The sequence below is a fragment of the Scomber japonicus genome, chromosome 2, assembly GCF_027409825.1.
Source record: "Scomber japonicus isolate fScoJap1 chromosome 2, fScoJap1.pri, whole genome shotgun sequence".
NCBI classification, from domain to species: domain Eukaryota; kingdom Metazoa; phylum Chordata; class Actinopteri; order Scombriformes; family Scombridae; genus Scomber; species Scomber japonicus.
The window spans coordinates 20,312,427-20,332,453 of record NC_070579.1 but is presented as its reverse complement, the minus strand read 5'-3'; the positions used below and the strand labels follow the sequence as shown (position 1 = coordinate 20,332,453).

Below are 20,027 nucleotides of genomic sequence, written 5' to 3'. Positions count from 1 at the left end.
AGTGTTACCTGTAAATCAAAGTCACCACCTCTACCAGAAATATGGACCCATGTCTGAGAGCTAGCTCGGCGGCTAGCTCTGCTGCTAGCTCTCTTCATCTATCTATGTAATCTGATATACACATGTATTTGTTGACTGAATGATTCTCAGAGCACCAGTATCATGCTGCTGGTAAATCCTAGTTAATACTGTAATGAGACAGCAGGTGGAGCTGTGTGAGTATATAAAATTTCATGTTCAATGTCCGTTTATGATTGTAGTCTTGTTTCATATGTTAGTCTTATCTGTGTTAACTTATTTTGATTTGCGTGGGTAGCCGGCATGCTTGGTGGCAGGGGGGATGATAGTCAGTGCAGTGCTGTTATTTAAAAACAAAAGTGTGTGGTGTAAGCTTTTCTGTTTCCTACCTAGCCCTTTGTGGTGTGGAACTGAACTCTGGATGTTGAATTTCATGTCCTGGATCGGTCTACTGTTTACCTGTCTCAGCCTGTGCCCTAAATTAATGTTATTGAAAAGGAAATAAAGTTTGTAATTTTTATATAATTGCTTCCTGTGTCTGACAAAAACCTTACTGGTTTGCAAGGTTTATTACAATACTATTCATGAAACATTGGATAGACTATTCTGCATGTGATGACAACACTTCTACTGAGAAGAAACCAATGAGTGGATCCACACCTGGTGTCCTGGATTATCTCACAGGAAGACCTCAGTTTGTCAGACTGAAGGACTGCACATCTGAGACTGTGATCAGCAGCACAGGTGCGCCACACAGAACTGTGCTCTCCCTTCTACTGTTCACCCTCTAGACTGCTGACTTCAAGTGCAACTCTGAGTCATGCCACATGCAGAAGTTTTCTGATGATGCTACAATAGTGGGGTGTATTGGGATGGTATCAAGTATCAAGGAGCCTGGTGGAGGACTTTGGGAAATGGTGCAGAACAAACCACCTGCAGCTGAATGCCACCAAGACCAAGGAGATGGTTGTAGACTTCAGAAAGGTCCAGCCCCCCTGTGCTACCAGTCTCCATTGAGGGGGTTAATATGGAGGTAGTCAGGACCTATACATTTCTGGATCTGCATCTGGATAATAAACTGGACTGGTCAGCAAACACATATGCAGTTTACAGGAAGGGGCAGAGCTGGCTCTATTTCCTCAGGAGGCTGGGGTCCTTTAACATCTGTAGCAAACTCCACCTGGTGTTTTGTCTGTCATGGCCAGTGTCCACATTCTTTCGAATGTAGTTTACGCTAGAAACTCCTCTGTTATTTCTCACATTTACGCCAAAGGAGGCAAAAGTTAGATTTTAGTGATGATCATGTTCACATTTGTGTGATGATCATGTTCACAACTGTATATATGAACTATATATTATATATAAATAACTGTCCCCATATTAGATACTAGTGAGAGCTGGAATCACACCACAAAGCTGAATGCTGAACTGAAAAAGGTGTCAACAGACTGTTGAAACATGTTAATATCACACAAGTTTATTACATTGGCTGTAAATTAAAAAAAATCCGACCACAATATTAGGTAACTGTAAGTTACTCTCAATCAGAAATCAGAGTAAAAATCAAAATATGGATTACTACTAAACACTGACACAGTTCCTCAGACATCCCACTGTTGTGTCTTTAGCAACAATAACTTTTTAGTTAAAAATGTTTCTTTCACACAAGTTAAATGTTACCACCTGAAGGCAATTGAAGGATTGTACTGCTCATTAGACAACGATGTGTGGATGGCTCATCATGTTTTGAGAATTGAAAAACTGTAATGGATTGTGGACAGTGTTGGACTGGTGTGTGTGTGTGTGTGTGTGTGTGTGTGTGTGTGTGTGTGTGTGTGTGTGTTGTGGGTGAATGTGCCAATCCAAACACCCACTAGAGGACAGTGTTGGACTATAAAACAGTAGCTGAACAAGTTGTTCAGCGACACCTTGTGTATGTTTCATGGAGTTTCAACATCAGTGAGAAAATTTAACCTACAGGAATGTTTTTCTGGAATTCACAGTTAGATTATACAAATTGGCACAAAGCATGCTTATGCCTCTTCCAATTTTGCGTTTTGAACAAGATTAGGGAAATTCACTTTAGGATCTTACATAACGTTTACCGACTTAACACAATCATTTCCAAATTTACCGACATGCACCTTTTGTGAAACTGAGCCAGAGACAGATATGAATTTGTTTTCTAGTTGCTGTTCCTCATCTGTGTTTTAGAAAGACAAAGAGAAGTTTATCTTTAATAAACCCAGACACCTAATAAGGGACATTACTACACTTGAATGTGATAACAAACCCTTATAATTCTTCTACTTGTATTTGGTATTTCCCAAACTTTTTTTCCTGTGCGTTTCATTGTTATTATTGTTGACATCTTATTTTTGGATATTATTTGATTATGTTGTTAAGATGTTATGGTAATCTATTAATATTTTTTTTTAATTTATCTTACACATTTTCTGATATTTTTATTTACTTGACATATAGTTATGTATTGCACAATGATATTTTGAATTCCAGAAGAATACACATTTTCTATTTAACTGGTAAATGTCTTTAATGTTCATATTATTCAATTAAAAAACAAGACAAGACACCATTGTATTCAATGCTTTTAGCTCTTTTGTCTGTCAGGTTAAATGACTTGATAAAAAAAAGAAATAGATGTTAGAAGCAATGCAAGTATATATATATATATATATATATCTAGAAAGATGTCAGTGATACTAAACTCAGAGTGTAAGACTGCAAACGACTCAAACAACTTGGAAAAAAGTGTGCAGATCTAAAAAATATTGATTTGTTCAACTGAGAGAATATATTACAGTCCACCAGTCCTCACATGACCCTAGTCATTTGAGTGTACCTTTTTCACTCACTTGCTGCAGTAAATGTAGATGTTGATGCTCCCAGTGTATCTGATGATGTGTCTAATGATCCAGAGCATGTCCTCCTCATTGTTTCTGTTGTTCTTTTCCCCGTCACCCCACCTTCAAACACAACATAAACAAACACACACATTGAACACAAACACTACTATATCTGAGCCCTGTTCTTCATGTGTGTTTAACTAATTCAAGCTAACATGTTGTCATCAGGCTAAAATAATCCTGTTAATTTTCATCCAACTAATTTGTTTATTTGAAGGCAGTTTGAGGATTGATTTGTTAACCAAGGATGAAGTTGTTTCGAATAACAAAGGCACAATGAGTAGAGCGCTCAACCCATATTAAGGTGGGTGTGTTGGTAACCCTCCTAGTATGCACTGGGGCAATAGATTCATAAGTCAAATTTTTATGTTCCTGCAGTACTACTGCTGTTATTTATTCCAAAATGTTCCTACTGTGTCCACACATTCATCACTGTTAACAGATCAGATATTACCAGTGAATATGACTGTGAGTGATGTTGCTATGACAATCAAATATTATTAAACTACGTCAGAAGGTGGGATTTTCTCTGTAAACATGTTTCAGCAAAGCAAATTCTTTAATTGACAACTTTAGAAAGTGGTGGTCTTATTACAAACTGCATAATGTCACTGCCTTGGTCTTTTAACAATCATAATCTTTTAGTTGAGTACTTTACTCAAAGTACTTTATCTCAAACTAAATATATAATAACCTGCATGTTTAAAACATTATAATTATATCAGAATTCTATTATCATAAATCTTAGAAAGTGAGACATTTGTATCTGTAAATGAGTTCATGTATGCAGTTCACCCTGGTCCAGCTAATTGTCAATAAGCCTGAATTTTAGCATGTTTGGGTTTAAGGACTTGTTGCTTGACAACTGTTTGCAAATGAACTTTAAGCCAGTTTTGATGAACAAATAAAATCCAGACTCCCGTCAAATTGCCAACATTCTGTTCTGAATGACTCAGTTATCCATCTATGAGGACTGGGACTGTGACACGACCTCTGTGGGATTTGACTCTACCCCATCTGGCAAGTGATTAGCTCATCATAATAACAACAGTGTGTCAATTCCTTTATGATCATACTCTGGTATATCAAACTTTTTATCCCCATTATCAGTGCTGCAGTGATATCTGCTGCATGTTTATGTTCTTTACTCCCTGCTCTTGGAGTTTCTGTGACACATTGCAGAAATATAATTATATGAGGTCAACTGTAGAAACACTGTGTGACTGAATCACTTGTCATTTTTTTCCCACGTTGAGTCTTAAACTATTTTTGTTGCCACAACAATACTACAAATGCAATCCATCAAGATGTTCTAGTCCACATGGAGCTATGTATTCCACAGTTCCTGTCAGATATTTGGCACGCCTGTGGGATTTCTTGTGACCAAACAAGACCAATTATTAGCCAGTTCAGGAGGGACTCTGCTTTAGCTGCACCCTACAATGCAATAGATATAACAATCTGCAATAAACTGGTAAGTTGTTATAGTGTTGTGCTTTTATAGGGTTGTGCATGTGGCTGACCTGTAACATGTGCAGTGACGGCACATGAATAAGTACAAGTAGATGCAAACATTTGGTAGAAATATCAGTTCTGCTGTTGGTTGAACCCTGACCATTATTTTTCTAGTTTCTAGTGATGATGTGACTCTCTGGTTCAGAAGGATTTTAAAACCACAAGTTGCCTTTAATAGAAATAAAATTAAGTTTCCTATATCAGAATATTGCATGTGTGTATCTTAGGGACAGGAACATAATTGCACAGTCAACCATCCTGTCTGTGATTGACTGTGGAAATAAACTTTATACTCATGTTGCCTTAAAACAGTGCTCTGTCCTTCATTACAGGGGATAAATATTTATAAATGTCTCAAAATCTCACACTTATAATCACTGCTCACCAGACCTGATCTCAAGACTTAACTTTAATTGCATGTCAGGTACTACTGAACATGGGGAGACAGCCTGCTACTACTTGGATTATAAAACCTGACTGTCTCCTCCCACTGGCTGATTCTAAACTTTTAACTAATCCATTTAGTGATGATTGTTTCTGATGCTGTATTTGTCTTTGTTTGTCTGGTTGTGTGTGTGTGTGTGTGTATTGGATGTTTTTGTCCTTTTGTTAGGCATGGTTATGTTTGTTTTCTTTCTCTCTGCTGTACTCAGTTGTCTTTAGGTTCTAATAATAAAATATAAAAACCAGAACTGTTGTGGACTCATCAGTAAACTTACCGTTCTGTTACAAACTGAATAAATCGTTTCTGATAAATACTTGACAAATGGGCAGAAAAAATGCACACACACACACTGAAGCATGCACTTACATGTTCGTATTCATTTATCAATGTGGGAAACCTCCTGTGCTCGATTCTCAAACAGCAGTGCAGGAATGCAGCCCTGGTGCTGACTCTTGGTCAGTCTTATCTGGCCCTGCATAATCTCCCAGAGGTGTTTGGGTTTCCAGGAAAAATACATACACATGTACATGCCAAAACATACCAGTGTTTGGAGTGTGTGCACGCACACACGCACACACACACACAGAGGGGGGAAGAGAAATAGAAAGTGAGGAAGACAGAAAATTCCTGTAGAAGTTTTAGTTATGGAAAACAAAAGTAACAACAAATGTGTTTAATGAACACAACAAATTAAAAGAAGAGGACATGAACACGTATGCATGTGGCTACCTGTGTGTGTGAGTGCTCTGGTTTATCTCTTGTTCCAGAGGAGAGTATGTGAAATGTTCACGGTCCATCAGAGGAGAGTGAGTGAGTATGCCAGCTCAAAATGTAAATGCATTGTCTCGGCTGTGGGCTTCCAGAATCAAGTTAATACTTGTTTCTGCTGTCACAGTGTACATGTGTGGAAAGTACCTGCCCTCGAGCTATGTACACAGTCCAAGTGTATAGGTTTAAGGTTTATGGTTTATAGTAATTCTAATGTTTGGATAAGAGCAAAGTGCGAACAAAACAAGTACAACATGTGACACCTTTGTACAATACATGCACGAGAAAGATGTTTTTGCTGCTACAGATGGCCACTTCTCACTTGGCAAAGTGGGTATGTTGGCCCCTGCTCTGACCCTTGGACCCCCTCCTTCTCATTTTTTTCCGCATGACTGCCCCCCCTTGAGTCTAGACCAGGCCAGCTGTGGAACAACGGACCCCATTGTCTTCTGCTATATGAAACTGTTATGTAAGAAACAAGACAAGGAGTGAGATCACCATCTACCCAGCCAGTTCATACCCGCCTGCACGCAGCTCACGCCTCGCTGGCCTAGTCACGGATTTATATGTGTGGAATGAAGGCAGGACACAGAGAGGTGGATGTGTCGGTGAAGGGAAGTGAAGAAAGAAATCCAGCTCTGGATCTGAGAAGGTGTAAGCACTCGGAACAAACTGCAGTGTAAACAAACGACTGAACAGATTATGAGGGGATTTGAAGAGCAAAACCAGAACAGACCCTCAAATTATCGGTCAGAAAATCTGTCTGCGGTTACATAACTCTCGAGAGACAAAAATGATTTTAATACATTTAATAGTGCACTTTGATTAACCTGTACAGAAATAATATTAATAAAAAAGATAAAACATTTGTTCAGTTCTGTAGCACAAAGCTTAACATTTACAATAAAATAAAATAAAATGGTATAATACAAAACAAACATATATCTGAGGTATAAATATATTTGTTTTAAATTAACTGTCATTGTCATGCGTTATTATTTGGCAGAGACACAGTTAAGGTATGAGCACTTATGATATGAACAATGACTTAGTGAATTAATCATACAACTCAACATAACAGATGCGAGCCCTCAGATTGAAGCGTGAAGAGTGTTATGTATGACGAAGAAGGTCAACTTTGTTACGAGGACCCAAATCTCTTACTTCTTTTAAAAACACTGACAAAACAGTACACAGAGAGAAGCTTACACAAAGATATTTTTCCTTCCTTTTGAAATCACACAAACATTCAATCTGCCCTCTTCTTTACAGTAAAACCTGTAAAATCTCCACCTTTATAAAAGGACCTTTTGTTTTTCTCTCTTTACTTGTCATCTTTTCTCTCATAGGAAGAGCCAGAGGTTTATGTTGCAGGGTTAGAAGAGTTTTTTTCTGTTGTCATGTACATCAAAAACCACTGTGAAATTATTATATTACTTGCTTCCCCAAATGTATAAAAGTGAAGACATCCTACAACAATCTCAAAGAAATGGAAATTGACTGTGCTCTTAACAGCACATTTCACTTTTTTTTACTTTCATAGTAAGGAAAAGCTTAAGATAGGCTTTTCTTTCAGCTTTTTACAAATTTGGTCCATTATATCTGTTGGTCTCCTGTAGAATATGTAATGTTTCCTGTCTCCAACACTGGGCCACGCTCACAAACTGCGTCATAAAAAGTCTGGTCTTAAAAGTCACTGAATAATAGTTTTTTGCACTACACTACACTAATTTTGCCCATGTATCTTCTTATCTCTGTATCAAACGAATGGCACATTAACTAAAATTTGTATTCTTTTTGAAGGAATGATCTATTTACATGTTCGTAAACAAAGCCCATTTTTCATCGTTCTTTTCTTTTTGGTGAGCCAGCCACCGACTCTCATCTGTCTCTGCACTCCTCTACTGAAACCTTAAAACCCTCTTTGCTATCAGCCACCTTGCATCTCACAATATCCTATCTATTATCTCTACTTAGTCTGCATATAACCGGCATCTTTCCTCACTCATGAATTCATCAATCAAATTACCATAATATTATCTACTATTCTGTGCTTTACTGTAACAGAAACCACCAACCATTAGTGTGAACAGAATACTGTGTACACATTATGCTGCAACTGGAAACCAGTGCAAGGAATATGTATCTATTAATCTTTTGTTGTACTGAACACTCATGCAAACACTCAACCACACACACAGACACATACACACATTCACACACCCACACTTTGAATCCCCTTGCTTCTCAGAAGCAATAGCACCCCTTGGATAAAGTTTAAATCTCACATCCTGTATCAGCGACGTCATGTTCTTTGGCCCAGAAAAATGTTTGTGTGATATGGCAGTACATGAAGAGCCTCCAAATAACAGTTTCAACGGATAACATCAGTCTGTTGTGATATAATCAGAGCAAAAGAAGTCCTTCAATCCAGGATCCAGGGTTTGTCCTTTAAATGTGTGTATAAAGTGGCTTGGACCCGGTCTAGCTCTTTGTTGGAATGGGTGGAATGAGTCATTTCAAATCCACAGTCGGATCCAAAAACAGTCTGACGAAGTTGTTGAGACTGTTGTTGCCCAAATTGTATGCTGCTTTCTCATTTGTCCATGGTTGCTGTGAATGAGTCACGTATCCGCGCCACCTCGGCAGCACACAAGTGTCCATACAGTTTATTGTACCACTCTGGGAAACGACCCCTGAATAAAGAAGGAGATACACAGTGTTAGCAAATTTTGTGTAATTTATTTATCAGCTAAATAATGTTGATTGACTAGTAAAATCCCCAAGGTTTTCTCCCTCCTGTCAGTTATTTACTCACCTGCAGTCGACCCTGGAAATGTGTGTGAGTCGGGATTTGTTAGTTCCGCAGGGCTCAATAAAGTAGCGTGAAGTGAGGACATTGGCCCGAATGCCCACCACTGGTGCCCCTTCATGGTCCACAGATGTACACACAAATGCACACGCTCCCTTAGGCAGATCTGTTAACCATGTTCTGGTTGAAAGAGTAAAGAGAGTTTGGATTAAAAACATGAAATCAGAGGAAACCCTGCAAAAAAAACCGAAGACAACTAGAGAAGTAATTTAGAGGAAGAAGGAAGAAGAGAAAGAAAATAGTCTACCTGAGCACCAAGTGATCTCTCGTAGGATGTGGAGCCATAGTGTTCCTCACATACTGGTAGACCTCCGTCCTCTCGTCCAGGGTCTCCACCACCCGACATTCAAGCAGGTCCTCGTCCCAGTGGCCCTGCTCCCGCAGCAGCCGTGTCAGGACCTCCTCAGGACTTGCTGGCACCTCCACAGTCACTTTCCACAGCCGCAGTGGAAAGCCATCATGCACCTGGAGAAACAGACAGAAAGATGTAATTACTTAACATGCTGTTCTTTTAAATATTTTTGGTGGAATTTAACGCAAGGAAATTAGGGACGAAATAAATTACATGCAACAAAAATCCTCGTCCGAACATGAACTGGAGATGTTTTGGTTCATGGTTGCAATTTGGACACATTTTTTATTGGGGACCCAAAGTGTGAGTAATAATTTTGTTTTGTTATTTCTCTCCATATAATTGTATTGTTTCACACTTCTTATGACTAAATGATTGATAAAATACATTTTTATCCAAATTGGCCACAGTGTGAGATCAAGTTATTTTTCAGTACCACTTTTGAGAGTGGGCTGTAAAGGATGAACATATATGAAATTCAAGTGACTTTTAAAAGTGTTTGGAAACATCCTGATAATCATATCTGTCATATTTACAGGATTAGTCGTGGTAATTAAGCCATAATTGTATGAACAACAGTCGGTCTCTGTTTCAAAACCCTGCATTGCCCTTTAGCTAAGTCAGCTGCTTCGTCATCAGATGATAAAGAAAATACATTCTCTCTGCCTTGTGACTCTTGAACTGGAGAAAAGATAAACCTCATACAGAGGCCTTGCACATCAGACACAGGAAATGTAGGCCTGGGATAATGGTGAGGTTGCGTATGAATGTACAAGTGTGTGTGTGACAAGCTGATGTCATTCTGGGAAACAGTCCAGGGAAGGGATGGGAATGAGAAGCCAAGGGCCTGGATGGTTTCACACGGATGTGTTTCTATACAGGAAACCTGAACTGCTGGTTTTCCATTAGATATTTAGAGAACCAGAAGAGAGGGACTGGCGGACAGAGAAAGGGAGGGAAACGACGGGAAACAGATAGTTGAAAAGATAGTGTGTGTTTAATGGATGGCGCCTTGTTTACGCTCTGAAGACAGATTGACTGATGATCTGTTTTTACTCTTGTTAATGAATCTTTCATGAATCTCATTAGATTTGCTTCATGGCATATTTACCATTGTATTCACTTTCTATCACAAACCCATTGAAAGTCACATATGTTGAATGAATGATGTGTGAAAATACTAGAAAGAACTGATAAGTAAGCAGGCTTACCTTCCTATAGGCCAGCTCGGCGTGCTCGGGAGTGGAGCAGCTGTCATAACCTTTGAATTTGTCCTTAGCGTCTTTGAGGAGGGCGTCCAGGCTTTCCTGTAAGTACGCCCTGTAGCCTCCTTGGCCGGCCTCTTCACCCACAAGCTCCTCCAAGCGTCGCGGCAGCAGAGCCTGCTCAACATACGAGTTCCTGCAGCGATTCATTTCCTCTGGGATCTGGTGGAAAAGGAGGATGATGAGAGTCAGAACCTTTATTCACACTATAAGTTACTTTTCTATTGATTGCCATAGAGGCCATAAACAGCTACAGTGTGTGAGGATTCAATGTGTTTGATTTGGCTCTGGTTCCTGAACATTATCAGTAAGTTTCAACAACAATATTTTTCCAACCCAGGACATAAAAAAGGAGCAATTAGGCTAACAAATAAGATAAGCATCCTCCGCACTGTCTCTATGACTAATTCCTTCAATTGATGGGAAATTCAATTGAGCGTAACTTGTAGCAGGCAGAATAATTACATATCAAACAACAGTGGCCCTGAGAGCTCAATGCACAGCTGCTTAATCAAACAAATAGACAAAATAGAGGCAAATTAAGAAAACATCTTCACCAATTTGATGACACATAAGCAGCATTTAGAAAATGCACTGCAAATACAGACAACACAGGTTCCTAAGGACATTTAAAAGAGATGAACACATCTGGACATCACATCACAATGTTAAAATAAACCAAAAACTCTGTGTTGTCTTACTTCGCAGTTTGTTTGCGTTTGCTGTCAACTTGATGAAGATGATTTTTAATTTGCTTGTTTGTCTATTTGAATGTGTTTTCTTAAGCTTCCGTGCGTGACCTCTGAGGGCCACTGTAGGAAGAACACCACGTTATTTCCATCTTCTTGTTTGCCAGGCTCACTCATTCTTTCTTTATCTCTGTATCACTTCCTTTTGCCCTCTGTCTGTTTGTACATGCCATCTTTCTAGTTTAATTGAATACTAACAATATTACTGTCTAAGAAAAGGCTTGTTGAAATGGAAGCTAATTACGGTCTGTCATTTCATACGTCATCTCCCTTTTTATGAACCTCCATTAGCAAACAGAAATCTAATTAAAATAAAATAATTCAAGAGTTAATTGGGTTTGCTTGCTGTGTGATGCAACCATGACAGGAAGCCAGGAAGTTCTCTCACAATCTAATAAAGCTTTGAACAATAATGACAGACAGTACGCTGCCCTTTAGCATTTACTGTAGCATGTCAGACAAGACTGCGCTAGGCAGAGCACGTTTTAGGCCAAATTGGATTGAAATTTGATTTGTAATCGCGTAGTTTGCTGATTATTTCCTGTTTATCCAGTCAATTGTTCTCTTTGTGGATGCACTGAACCATACAGGCAGAGATGAATTCATCTGTGTGGGTTTTGTACAGTTATGCTGTATTTGAGCTTCATGCACAGAAGCTTGAGTTGGGTATGAGTGTACACAGAGACACAAAGTTAAGTCAAGGGCTGTATAACGATGGCATTTAAAACAGTAGTTGGCACATTTACTTTATGTAATCATAACACTGTGTGAGCAAATGACAGCTTGGAATGGATAAACGAGTTATGTAACTTGGGCTATGTTTGTTTATAGGACAAACACTGGGACACAAGGTGTTTGGTAATGACATGGTACAGTGAGCTGGAGGTGACATTTACACTGTATTAAACACTCTTTGATTGACGATGCCTTTATATGTGACACTGTAAGCTTTACATTGTCAAACTACTTTCAGTACATTTTCAGCTTTGGTCTTGTTAAGCACTGACCCGGAAGAGTTTCCTGCACTCCTGGATCATGTGTGCCAGGCCATGAGTGGCAGCCAGGTTCTCATTCAGGTCTCTCTGGTCTGGCTTTCCCAGTGTCTGCTTCCTGTTCATCACCCTATGACAGAGGAAGAGGAGAGAAAAAAAAGGAAGAGAAGTGGACACAGAAAGATTAGTAACAACATCCATCATCCAGAGAGTAGGTATAAAAAGAAGTGGCAGAGGTTGAAGGTGAAAAGAAAGAGTGTAGAGCTCACATGATTATTCAAATTATTCGGTTACAAAAAATGATGGAGGCAGTTTTTCATGAATCGAAGCTTCGTTTAATTCATTTCACCTGTTTATTTGACCTGCTCTGCTTGTGTTTTACACGGATGGTTATTACTGATGCACATTGCGTCACTCGCTATGTCACGGAGCAGTTTACTAAAAAACTACAAAGTGTGTGTGTGGCATCTAGTCGGGGGCAACACGGGGCTACACAAGTCACCGTGTGGATCATTAAGCTTGTTGTTCTAGTTAGTGAAGTTTCTACCTGCTGAGAAGATCTCAGTCAGCCAGTCAGCAGTAGGAGATGAGGAGAGGAGCAGAGAGGTTGATCTCAGGTCTCTACACTGATGTAGTAGGAGCGGGGCAATCTAGTGCACTTAATTTGTATGGTAGCCTAATGATGCAAACTTTAAAATCAGTCACTAAAAGTAAGTACGTTCATGCATTTGTTTCAGATGGCAGTGAAGTTAAATGCAATAAATGGGTTTAGTTTTGATTAAAACAATTGAATGTCCAGACCAAATAGCCTTTGTCCAAGTTATGAATCTTAAATATGTCTTGTTTCAAAGTCATTTGACTTTACTATATTATTATTTTCATGTATTTGTTTCAGATGGTTCTGAAGTTAAAGTTTAATGGTTCTAAAGTTTAGTTTTGATTTTAAAAAGGAATGTCCAGGAATAAAACTGGCTTGATTGTTCATTTTCAGAGACATGTCTTTTTCGCTATTTAATAAGGCAAAAGAATTTAATCACCTTTTCATCGATTAATCAATGAAATAATCTATAGAATAATCGATTTCAAAAATAATCAATAGCTGCAGCCCTAAAAGAGTGTTTTACTGTTTATACCTGATTAACTCTTTTCAAACTTTGACAAATGTGGAGCAAAACATGTTTCTTAATTAGGTAAAGATGTTTATGTGACCTTTCTATTTCCTGTGTCTCTCTCCCTTCCTCCTCTCTCAAGCTTTGCTCTCTTCCCTTTTCTTCTCTGTCGTTCATCTACAATATCCTGCTTTTCTGTTTCTTTAGAGTGGCCATTTCCTGTTTTCACAATGTACAGCATATTGCATGTTATGTAAGATGCCCCCACAATAACTGTGTCACTGACTATGATCAATATAAAGGCAAATATTTAATCTAATGAACTGATTCCAACACACACACACACACACACACACACACACACACACACACACACACACACACACACACACACACACACACCTTGGTGAGGAGCTCTCCTTGCGACGTAGGGTGTTGAGGTGGAAGAGGGATGGGGCCAAACAGACAGCCAGGTTGGTGGGGGTCATCTGGTTCTCAGCCACGCTGGCGGTCACGTCGCTCAGCAGACACAGAAGCGTCCTCAGTGCCTCTCGGTTCTCATCGGGCAGCAGCAGCACGGCAGCACGCGCTGCCTGAAGACGGAGCTCTTTAGGCATGTCTGGAGAGGAAGAGGGAAGATGTCATGGCTTTTTTTCAATATTACACAGAAAATTAATAATAACAACAATATTGCTACATGTCATCTTTTCAGTGTTCAATGGTTTACACAGGAAGGAGTTTCTGTTGGGCCTCTCTTTCCCCTGCCTGGAATGAGTTATGAAGGGATCTGTGTCGACTTAAGTGGGTTACATAAGCCTGTATGTGTGTGTCTGCTATGCGCTTCATGCTTCATACTTCATGCACAGGACTGGTTTTGTTTCACCTTATATAAACAGTTTCTAATGTTGCCATTACAATCATAATGTAACAGAACTGGAGAGGATGTCCATGTTAACAGTGAGTTAGGGAAGGATGAGACAATACTGTTGCAATGTGGGTTTAAGGTGTCACATCTATCACCCCATTCCGCAGGTATTTCCTGCACTCATTTTGTTTTGTACGATTTCATAATTTCTAGCGCTACAGCAGACAAGCATCAACAGCTCCAAAACAATACCATCTTCTGTATTTCAGCACACAACCGACTCACAGATGAATACATGTCTCATGTATGTATGCAAGATTTTATGTTTATGCTTGAAATGTACGTGTGTTTGTGTATTCTTACACTGATAGATCTGGAGGAAGGTCTCAGACAGTTTGCTAGTAAGCAGGGGTTCTGGCAAATCTCTGAAGTACTGCTTCAGCATGTCTGCAACATCATAGGCTGATTGGCCCTCGTAATTGAGTCCACCGCCATCTGCACCGCTAGCCTCGTTCATCTGACGCAGAGCTTGGATGCGAGATTTAACTCCTGATTTCCTAAAAAGACCCACCTGGAGACAGAGAGAAAGAATTACATCATGAATGGAAAGTTGGCTTTGAACTTTCAATCCCTTATTACTCTCAGTATAACTCTGAATACAATATTTGATCTTATCATTAGGGCGTATCAAAAACAAATGTTCCAAAAGAAAACAGAACAAACTTTTTTGAAGCTTTGAGGGTTATATTGGGGGAAAAACATTCTTGACTTATCCCCAAAATCCAGAGCTTACAGTCAATACAGTTACATCACAACAGATCCTGTTGACTGTATTTACATAAAGCTCCCATGAAGCCCTGTAAGCATTCTTGTACTGAAAGTTGTGTAGGACCTCATCAGTGGCCTTTTAAGGCTGCACAAAATGGCAATGTTGGGCAGGAAAAAGGCCATTGGCCTGTCCAGACCGAAATACTTTCCATGAGCTTTCACAACTTCCAAACAGAGGCGCCTTGTCCTACTTTGAAAGGGACAGCATCATTCTCTTTTCGGTTTTGCCCTCCATTAATAGCTATTTTCTCCTTTTCCCCTCTTTTTTATGTACACACAACTGTGACCTTGGTCGGTACCAATGTTCAGTTTACCGATCCAATGTTAAACCTTCCGAGCGGCTTGCAATCGGACCCACCCCAATAACATGTTTGATATTTAAGATTTAAATTTGACTAATTACATCATTAATGTCCAAGCTGGATGACAATACCCATTAACAAGGGTTAGGCCCTTTTAAAGGGGTGCTCTAGCAGAAATTGCCTAAGCAATTTTAACACAGGTCAGACATACACAGGATTATAAACTGTTCATCTTGTTGTGTGTTGAGTGTTTATTTGTGTATTAAATGTTACCTGGTCAAGACATTGGTTGCGTAAGTAGCGCATGGCTTGCTGAATACCCTGAGGGAGGGGTTGGCCTGTCCGCTGGACGATGACTTGCAGAGGCACACCGAACACATTCCTGTCTTTGTAGTCGCGCACCTTGATCCGCTTCATAAACTTTGGCACAGCCCTGCAACATAGACACATAGAAAAATAGGTCATCAATACCTGCTACGTGGAATACTGACAGGAACAGGAGTCTTGATTTTCTCTGAACAGGTTAATAATGTGATGTGACTGCATTAGTTCCTACCCATTACTGGTGTATGAATAAAGATTTGGCTTGATTCTGTGCTACAAAAAGGTCCATGCAGAAGCTACTTTTTAATAAACAGCAACACATCATACAGTAATCAGGATTTAACAGCTCTGTACAAAAAACATACTTACATTACAGATTTTGACTCACAAGATGGATTTGTTCACAATCTCTGACACGGTTATCCATTTAGTCCAGATTTAATAAAAAACACTGTATCCCCAGTCAAATTGCTACAGTTGCAGCTTGTCTACCTAAGTATGTGTGTTTGTGAGTACTTTATGTGTGTGCATGGAGGAAACCAAGCCTCTGCAGAAGCCTGTCTCCAGGTTTATGAGAGGGGAGGATAAACAAGACCAGGGGAGAATAGCAGGGGGGAGCAATGGGATGTTCGTCAGGGTGTCAAAAGGGGAGGGGATCTCACTGCTTTATACATCCACACAATGAGTCTGTCTCACTATTTTTTCACTGTGTGTGTGCACGTGCAATTGGGTGCATGCGAACAGCAAGTCTATAACCACAAACCCAGTTGAAACATCCAACTCTGACTGTTTCACAAGAATGTGCCCACAAGTTTATGGCTGGTCAGCCTGCTCCAGCCTGTCATAAGACTGTCATAACACTTTCTATTTCTGTCCAAGGAAGGTGTGATTTTGATGTGATTTTTCACTTTTAGTTAATTTTCTTCATTTGACCTTTAAAAAAGTATTGCAAAAAATTGCACCAGATGTTACAAAACGGATAATGCTTGGTAATTCCTCATGTTTATTCGGTGCACACTACTACACACTATTTTGACTGAGAAGAATGTCCAGCAATCTGTTGTCTTTTTGGAGCAACATAACCTTTTGCATAAAAGAGGTAAATGTGAAAAAGAAAAAGGAGATGGCAAATGTAAGGTCAGGAGTGACTGCATCTCAAAAGCCAAAAGAATGGCACCCAAAAAGATATTGAGTGCAAGATATTGGGTAGATTATCATGAGCATCAAGTAAATTCAGACCAGCTCTCCAGAATTGAGAGAGAAGGCAATGGTGGAGGGATAATTGTTGAGGGTAGGGCTCTCTGGCCTCTAGCTCTCGTAACACCATGCGTGTGAAATGCCATGATTGCCCTGTTGAGAAAAAGACAATGTACGCCCCTTCCGAGCAATTACGGGCCTGGGAAAAGAATGTGAAACCCAACCCTTGTGGACAGCCGTCACCAGACTATACAACAACCTGCAGATGGAGGGGATTTGGAGATGGATGTGACGAAGGGATAGAAGTGGCACGGATGGATGGCTGAATGGAAAATTTAAGGGCGTCATGACAAACAATTTGTCAGGCCCAGACAGTATTTAACAAGAATTTAGAAAAAATCCCTAAGTATAAAATAATAAATAACCTACTTATAATACATACACTGGGTTGCGTCTTATAAGCTTCTATTATCCTCAAGTCCACTCACCAGCTGAAGCCATGTTTGTTTGTAGGGGTGTGCCTCTCCAGCAGAGCAGTCAACTGCAGCAGAGAGAGCTTCTGGAGTAGATTCATCTGTAGCACAGACTGGCAGCTAATCTGGAGCTGGGCGGAGGCCAAAGTGGGCCGATGGGAGTTCTGGAAGCTCGGCCAGCGGAGTTTCTGTGGCCTGGAGTACGGGGTAAGGGAAAGAGAAGAGGGCACAAATGGAGATGTAAGAAGAATGTTGACTGAAAAAAAAGAAGCAGTTTAGCCCTTGGATTCTGCGTCATACTTTTGCGAACAAGTAAACTTAGAAAAGACCACAAAGCCACACACAAAGTATTTGTAGTATTATCCCCCCAAGTGATCAGTTTAGGGATTACAGGGATTTATTCACATATCAATCAAGAGATTGTCTAAAAGACTAAAACTCATACCGCCCTAATGTAATTCAGCTTGTGGATTCCTGAAGGAACAGAAACAGTCCCCATGGAGACCAAGCAGCATTCCAGAGTATTCAGCACCATTACGTAAGGAGAGATGTCTCAGCGTGTCCCTGCGTTTATCCTTTGCTGTCACTTTCTATAGAAAACTCTTTTTTTGTTGGTACCTCAGTGTTTGTGTTTCTATTGGACTCAGATTTGCTTTGTTGTCCTTGGTTTTTCATGCACCATGTAACAATAAAAAGTCTACCAGAAGAAGACTGAGAGCATAATACTGTTTGGAAGCAACAGTTTGGCTAATATTTTTCAATCTTTAAAGACTAAAAAAAGTTTCATGAAAATATGTTTTTGTGTTTTTGTGTTAATGTTTTTATGGGAACTGCTGACTACTTAAAAAAACAGTTCATCCACAGATAACATGGTCTGTGGACATCATTTTTGGAAACTGCTGCGGGTAGAAGCATGAATATAGATATCTTAAAACCATGACGTGAGAAAACATACTGTTTCATAATTTGGGTGAATTGTTAATGGTTATACAGCACTTGGAACAGACCTGCTGGTTCTTGTTAAAGATGCTCCGACACCAGAATCTCTTCTCTCTCTCATCCCCTCCTCTCCCTCGCCCAGCGGGTTTCCTGTGCTGTCTTGGTCACTTCCATTCTCTGTCTCCTCCAATCGGTTCTGCAGAGGAGATGACGGGCATGGTGAAGCCGAGTCCAATGCCGAATCTGAGTCTCCCTCCTCCTCCTCATCGTCGTCCTCCTCCTCCTCTTCACCAGCCACAGCCTCTGACCAGGCGTTAACAAAATGCTGCAGACCACTGACGTGCTGTAGCACTTCCTCCAGTTTGTGCTCATCTCCTTCTTCCTCCTCCACGTCCTCTTCTCTCTCAGTGTAGGGAACGTTGTCATAAAAACTGAGTCGGCTGTCCACAGAGCCTGAAGAGCCACGATGGTGACGTCTACTTTGCCGCCCTCTGAGGATCACAGAGTTCCCATTATCATTTACATTGTTGTTGCGTGAACTCCCGTCCTTCAGGGCTTTGGGGAAAGTTCCGGGCTTGTGACCTTCTGGTAAATAAAAGAAGATCATGCCCTCCTCTTCCTCCTCTTCTTCGTCCTCCACTTGTCGACCATTGTCTCGAACACTGCAGTTGTTCCTGCGGTTCTGCTCATCAATTGTCATCCCATTACTGGCTTGGCATGGGATGGGTGGGGCAGATTTAGGTAGGGGTGTTGGCTGTCGATCTAAAGCTTGCTGGGGAACACTGAAAGGATCAAAACCCTCTAAATACATTCCTCCTCTCTTACTAGAGCCTGCAGCTGTGCTGTGGCTGCGAGCACGAGTCACTGGGCTTGGTGTGCTCACTGCACTTCCACTGCTAGCTTCAGACTGGCTGCTCCCAGTACTTCCTGTGCTGCCGTTACTGGTCTGAGTGGAGTAGGACACGGAGCGATTCCGATTAAGTGTCATAGTCTGAGTGGGATTGCGATGGTGATTGAGGTTCTGGTTGAGGTTGATACTGGAGATGTCCACACAGTTGAGCCTTCGCAACTTGTCATCATCCAGACCCTCTTTGATAACAGGGCCACTGATTTCTATCTTCCCTCCACTGGTGCTCCCCTTCTTCTTTCTCTTGGAGGAGGTGCCACTGCGGAGTCGTAGACTCTCCATCCTCTTGAGGAAGCTCTTAGCTCGTGAGCGTGTGCTTTTGCCGCCGCCATGGTCAAGACTTCCTCCTAGTCCTCCCATCCCTGTTTTCACATCAAAGGTGAACTGTCCAAGTGTCTCCAGAGGTGACGGAGGCAACCCATCAGACAGAGAGTCCTCATTAGCACATCCGGACCCGCCTGTGCCTGAGGACGAACACATGCTAGCTACAGAGCTGGCACGGGTGGCACCAGCGGGTGCAGCTTCATTTGGTAAATGAAGGTTAGCACCATGGTTCTTCTCCTCTCCTCTTCCTCCACTCCCGGTGCTATGGATGGAGCTGACTTCAGGCTGTTCGCTGAGGTCAGTCAGCACACTCTCTGAACTGTTTGCTTCACGGAGGGCAAGCTTGCTTTTCTGGGATGCTTGGTCCTTGGGGAACGGAGGTTGGGCCTCATCTGTGTGCAGTGTGGAGAAAACCTCCAGCTCCTCCATACGGGACCAGCGTTTGCTGTCCCTCTGGAAGGTCCAACGGCCACTGATGGCACAAGGCTCGTCCTCATCTGAGTCCTCGCTCTGGATAAGAAAGAAGGAGGGGATAAGGGAAAGAAAGAAACAGCAAGAAGGGAAGGAAAATAGAGAGGGAGGGAGAGGAACAGTTAGAGAACATTAGGCACTGCTATGTTTTCCATTTCTTCTCCAACATTCCTCACCTTCATCCAGGAAACTTTCTGGACTTATGGAATGTATTCTATAATTGTACTTACTTACTTAAATATACGAATATATGATGGTTTTGAAACACTCAAACAACTCAAGAACCTTCACATCTGTACTTCTAATGAAGTCATGAGTTGACTTCTTTTAAGAATTTCTCAGCAGATATATAGCATGGAATTTATATAACAAAATAAACATTTTA

The 20,027-nt window shown here is 40.7% G+C and overlaps 1 protein-coding gene across 2 annotated transcripts in view; it reads right to left on the bottom strand.

Annotated features, from left to right (window-relative positions):
• Positions 1-7,079: 7,079 nt before the first annotated feature.
• dlc1 (DLC1 Rho GTPase activating protein) overlaps positions 7,080-20,027 on the bottom strand; it is a 78,923-nt gene continuing 65,975 nt past the window's right edge. For both annotated transcript variants that reach the window (XM_053331011.1, XM_053331002.1), the window contains 10 exons: positions 18,009-19,681; positions 17,017-17,196; positions 15,281-15,440; positions 14,241-14,448; positions 13,415-13,631; positions 11,919-12,033; positions 10,109-10,324; positions 8,793-9,010; positions 8,492-8,665; positions 7,080-8,369 (listed from right to left, as the gene is read on the bottom strand). In XM_053331011.1, the coding sequence (XP_053186986.1) occupies positions 8,270-8,369; positions 8,492-8,665; positions 8,793-9,010; positions 10,109-10,324; positions 11,919-12,033; positions 13,415-13,631; positions 14,241-14,448; positions 15,281-15,440; positions 17,017-17,196; positions 18,009-19,681 (3,261 nt within the window). In that variant the 3' untranslated portion in view covers positions 7,080-8,269. The remainder of the gene's footprint in view (positions 8,370-8,491; positions 8,666-8,792; positions 9,011-10,108; positions 10,325-11,918; positions 12,034-13,414; positions 13,632-14,240; positions 14,449-15,280; positions 15,441-17,016; positions 17,197-18,008; positions 19,682-20,027) is intronic.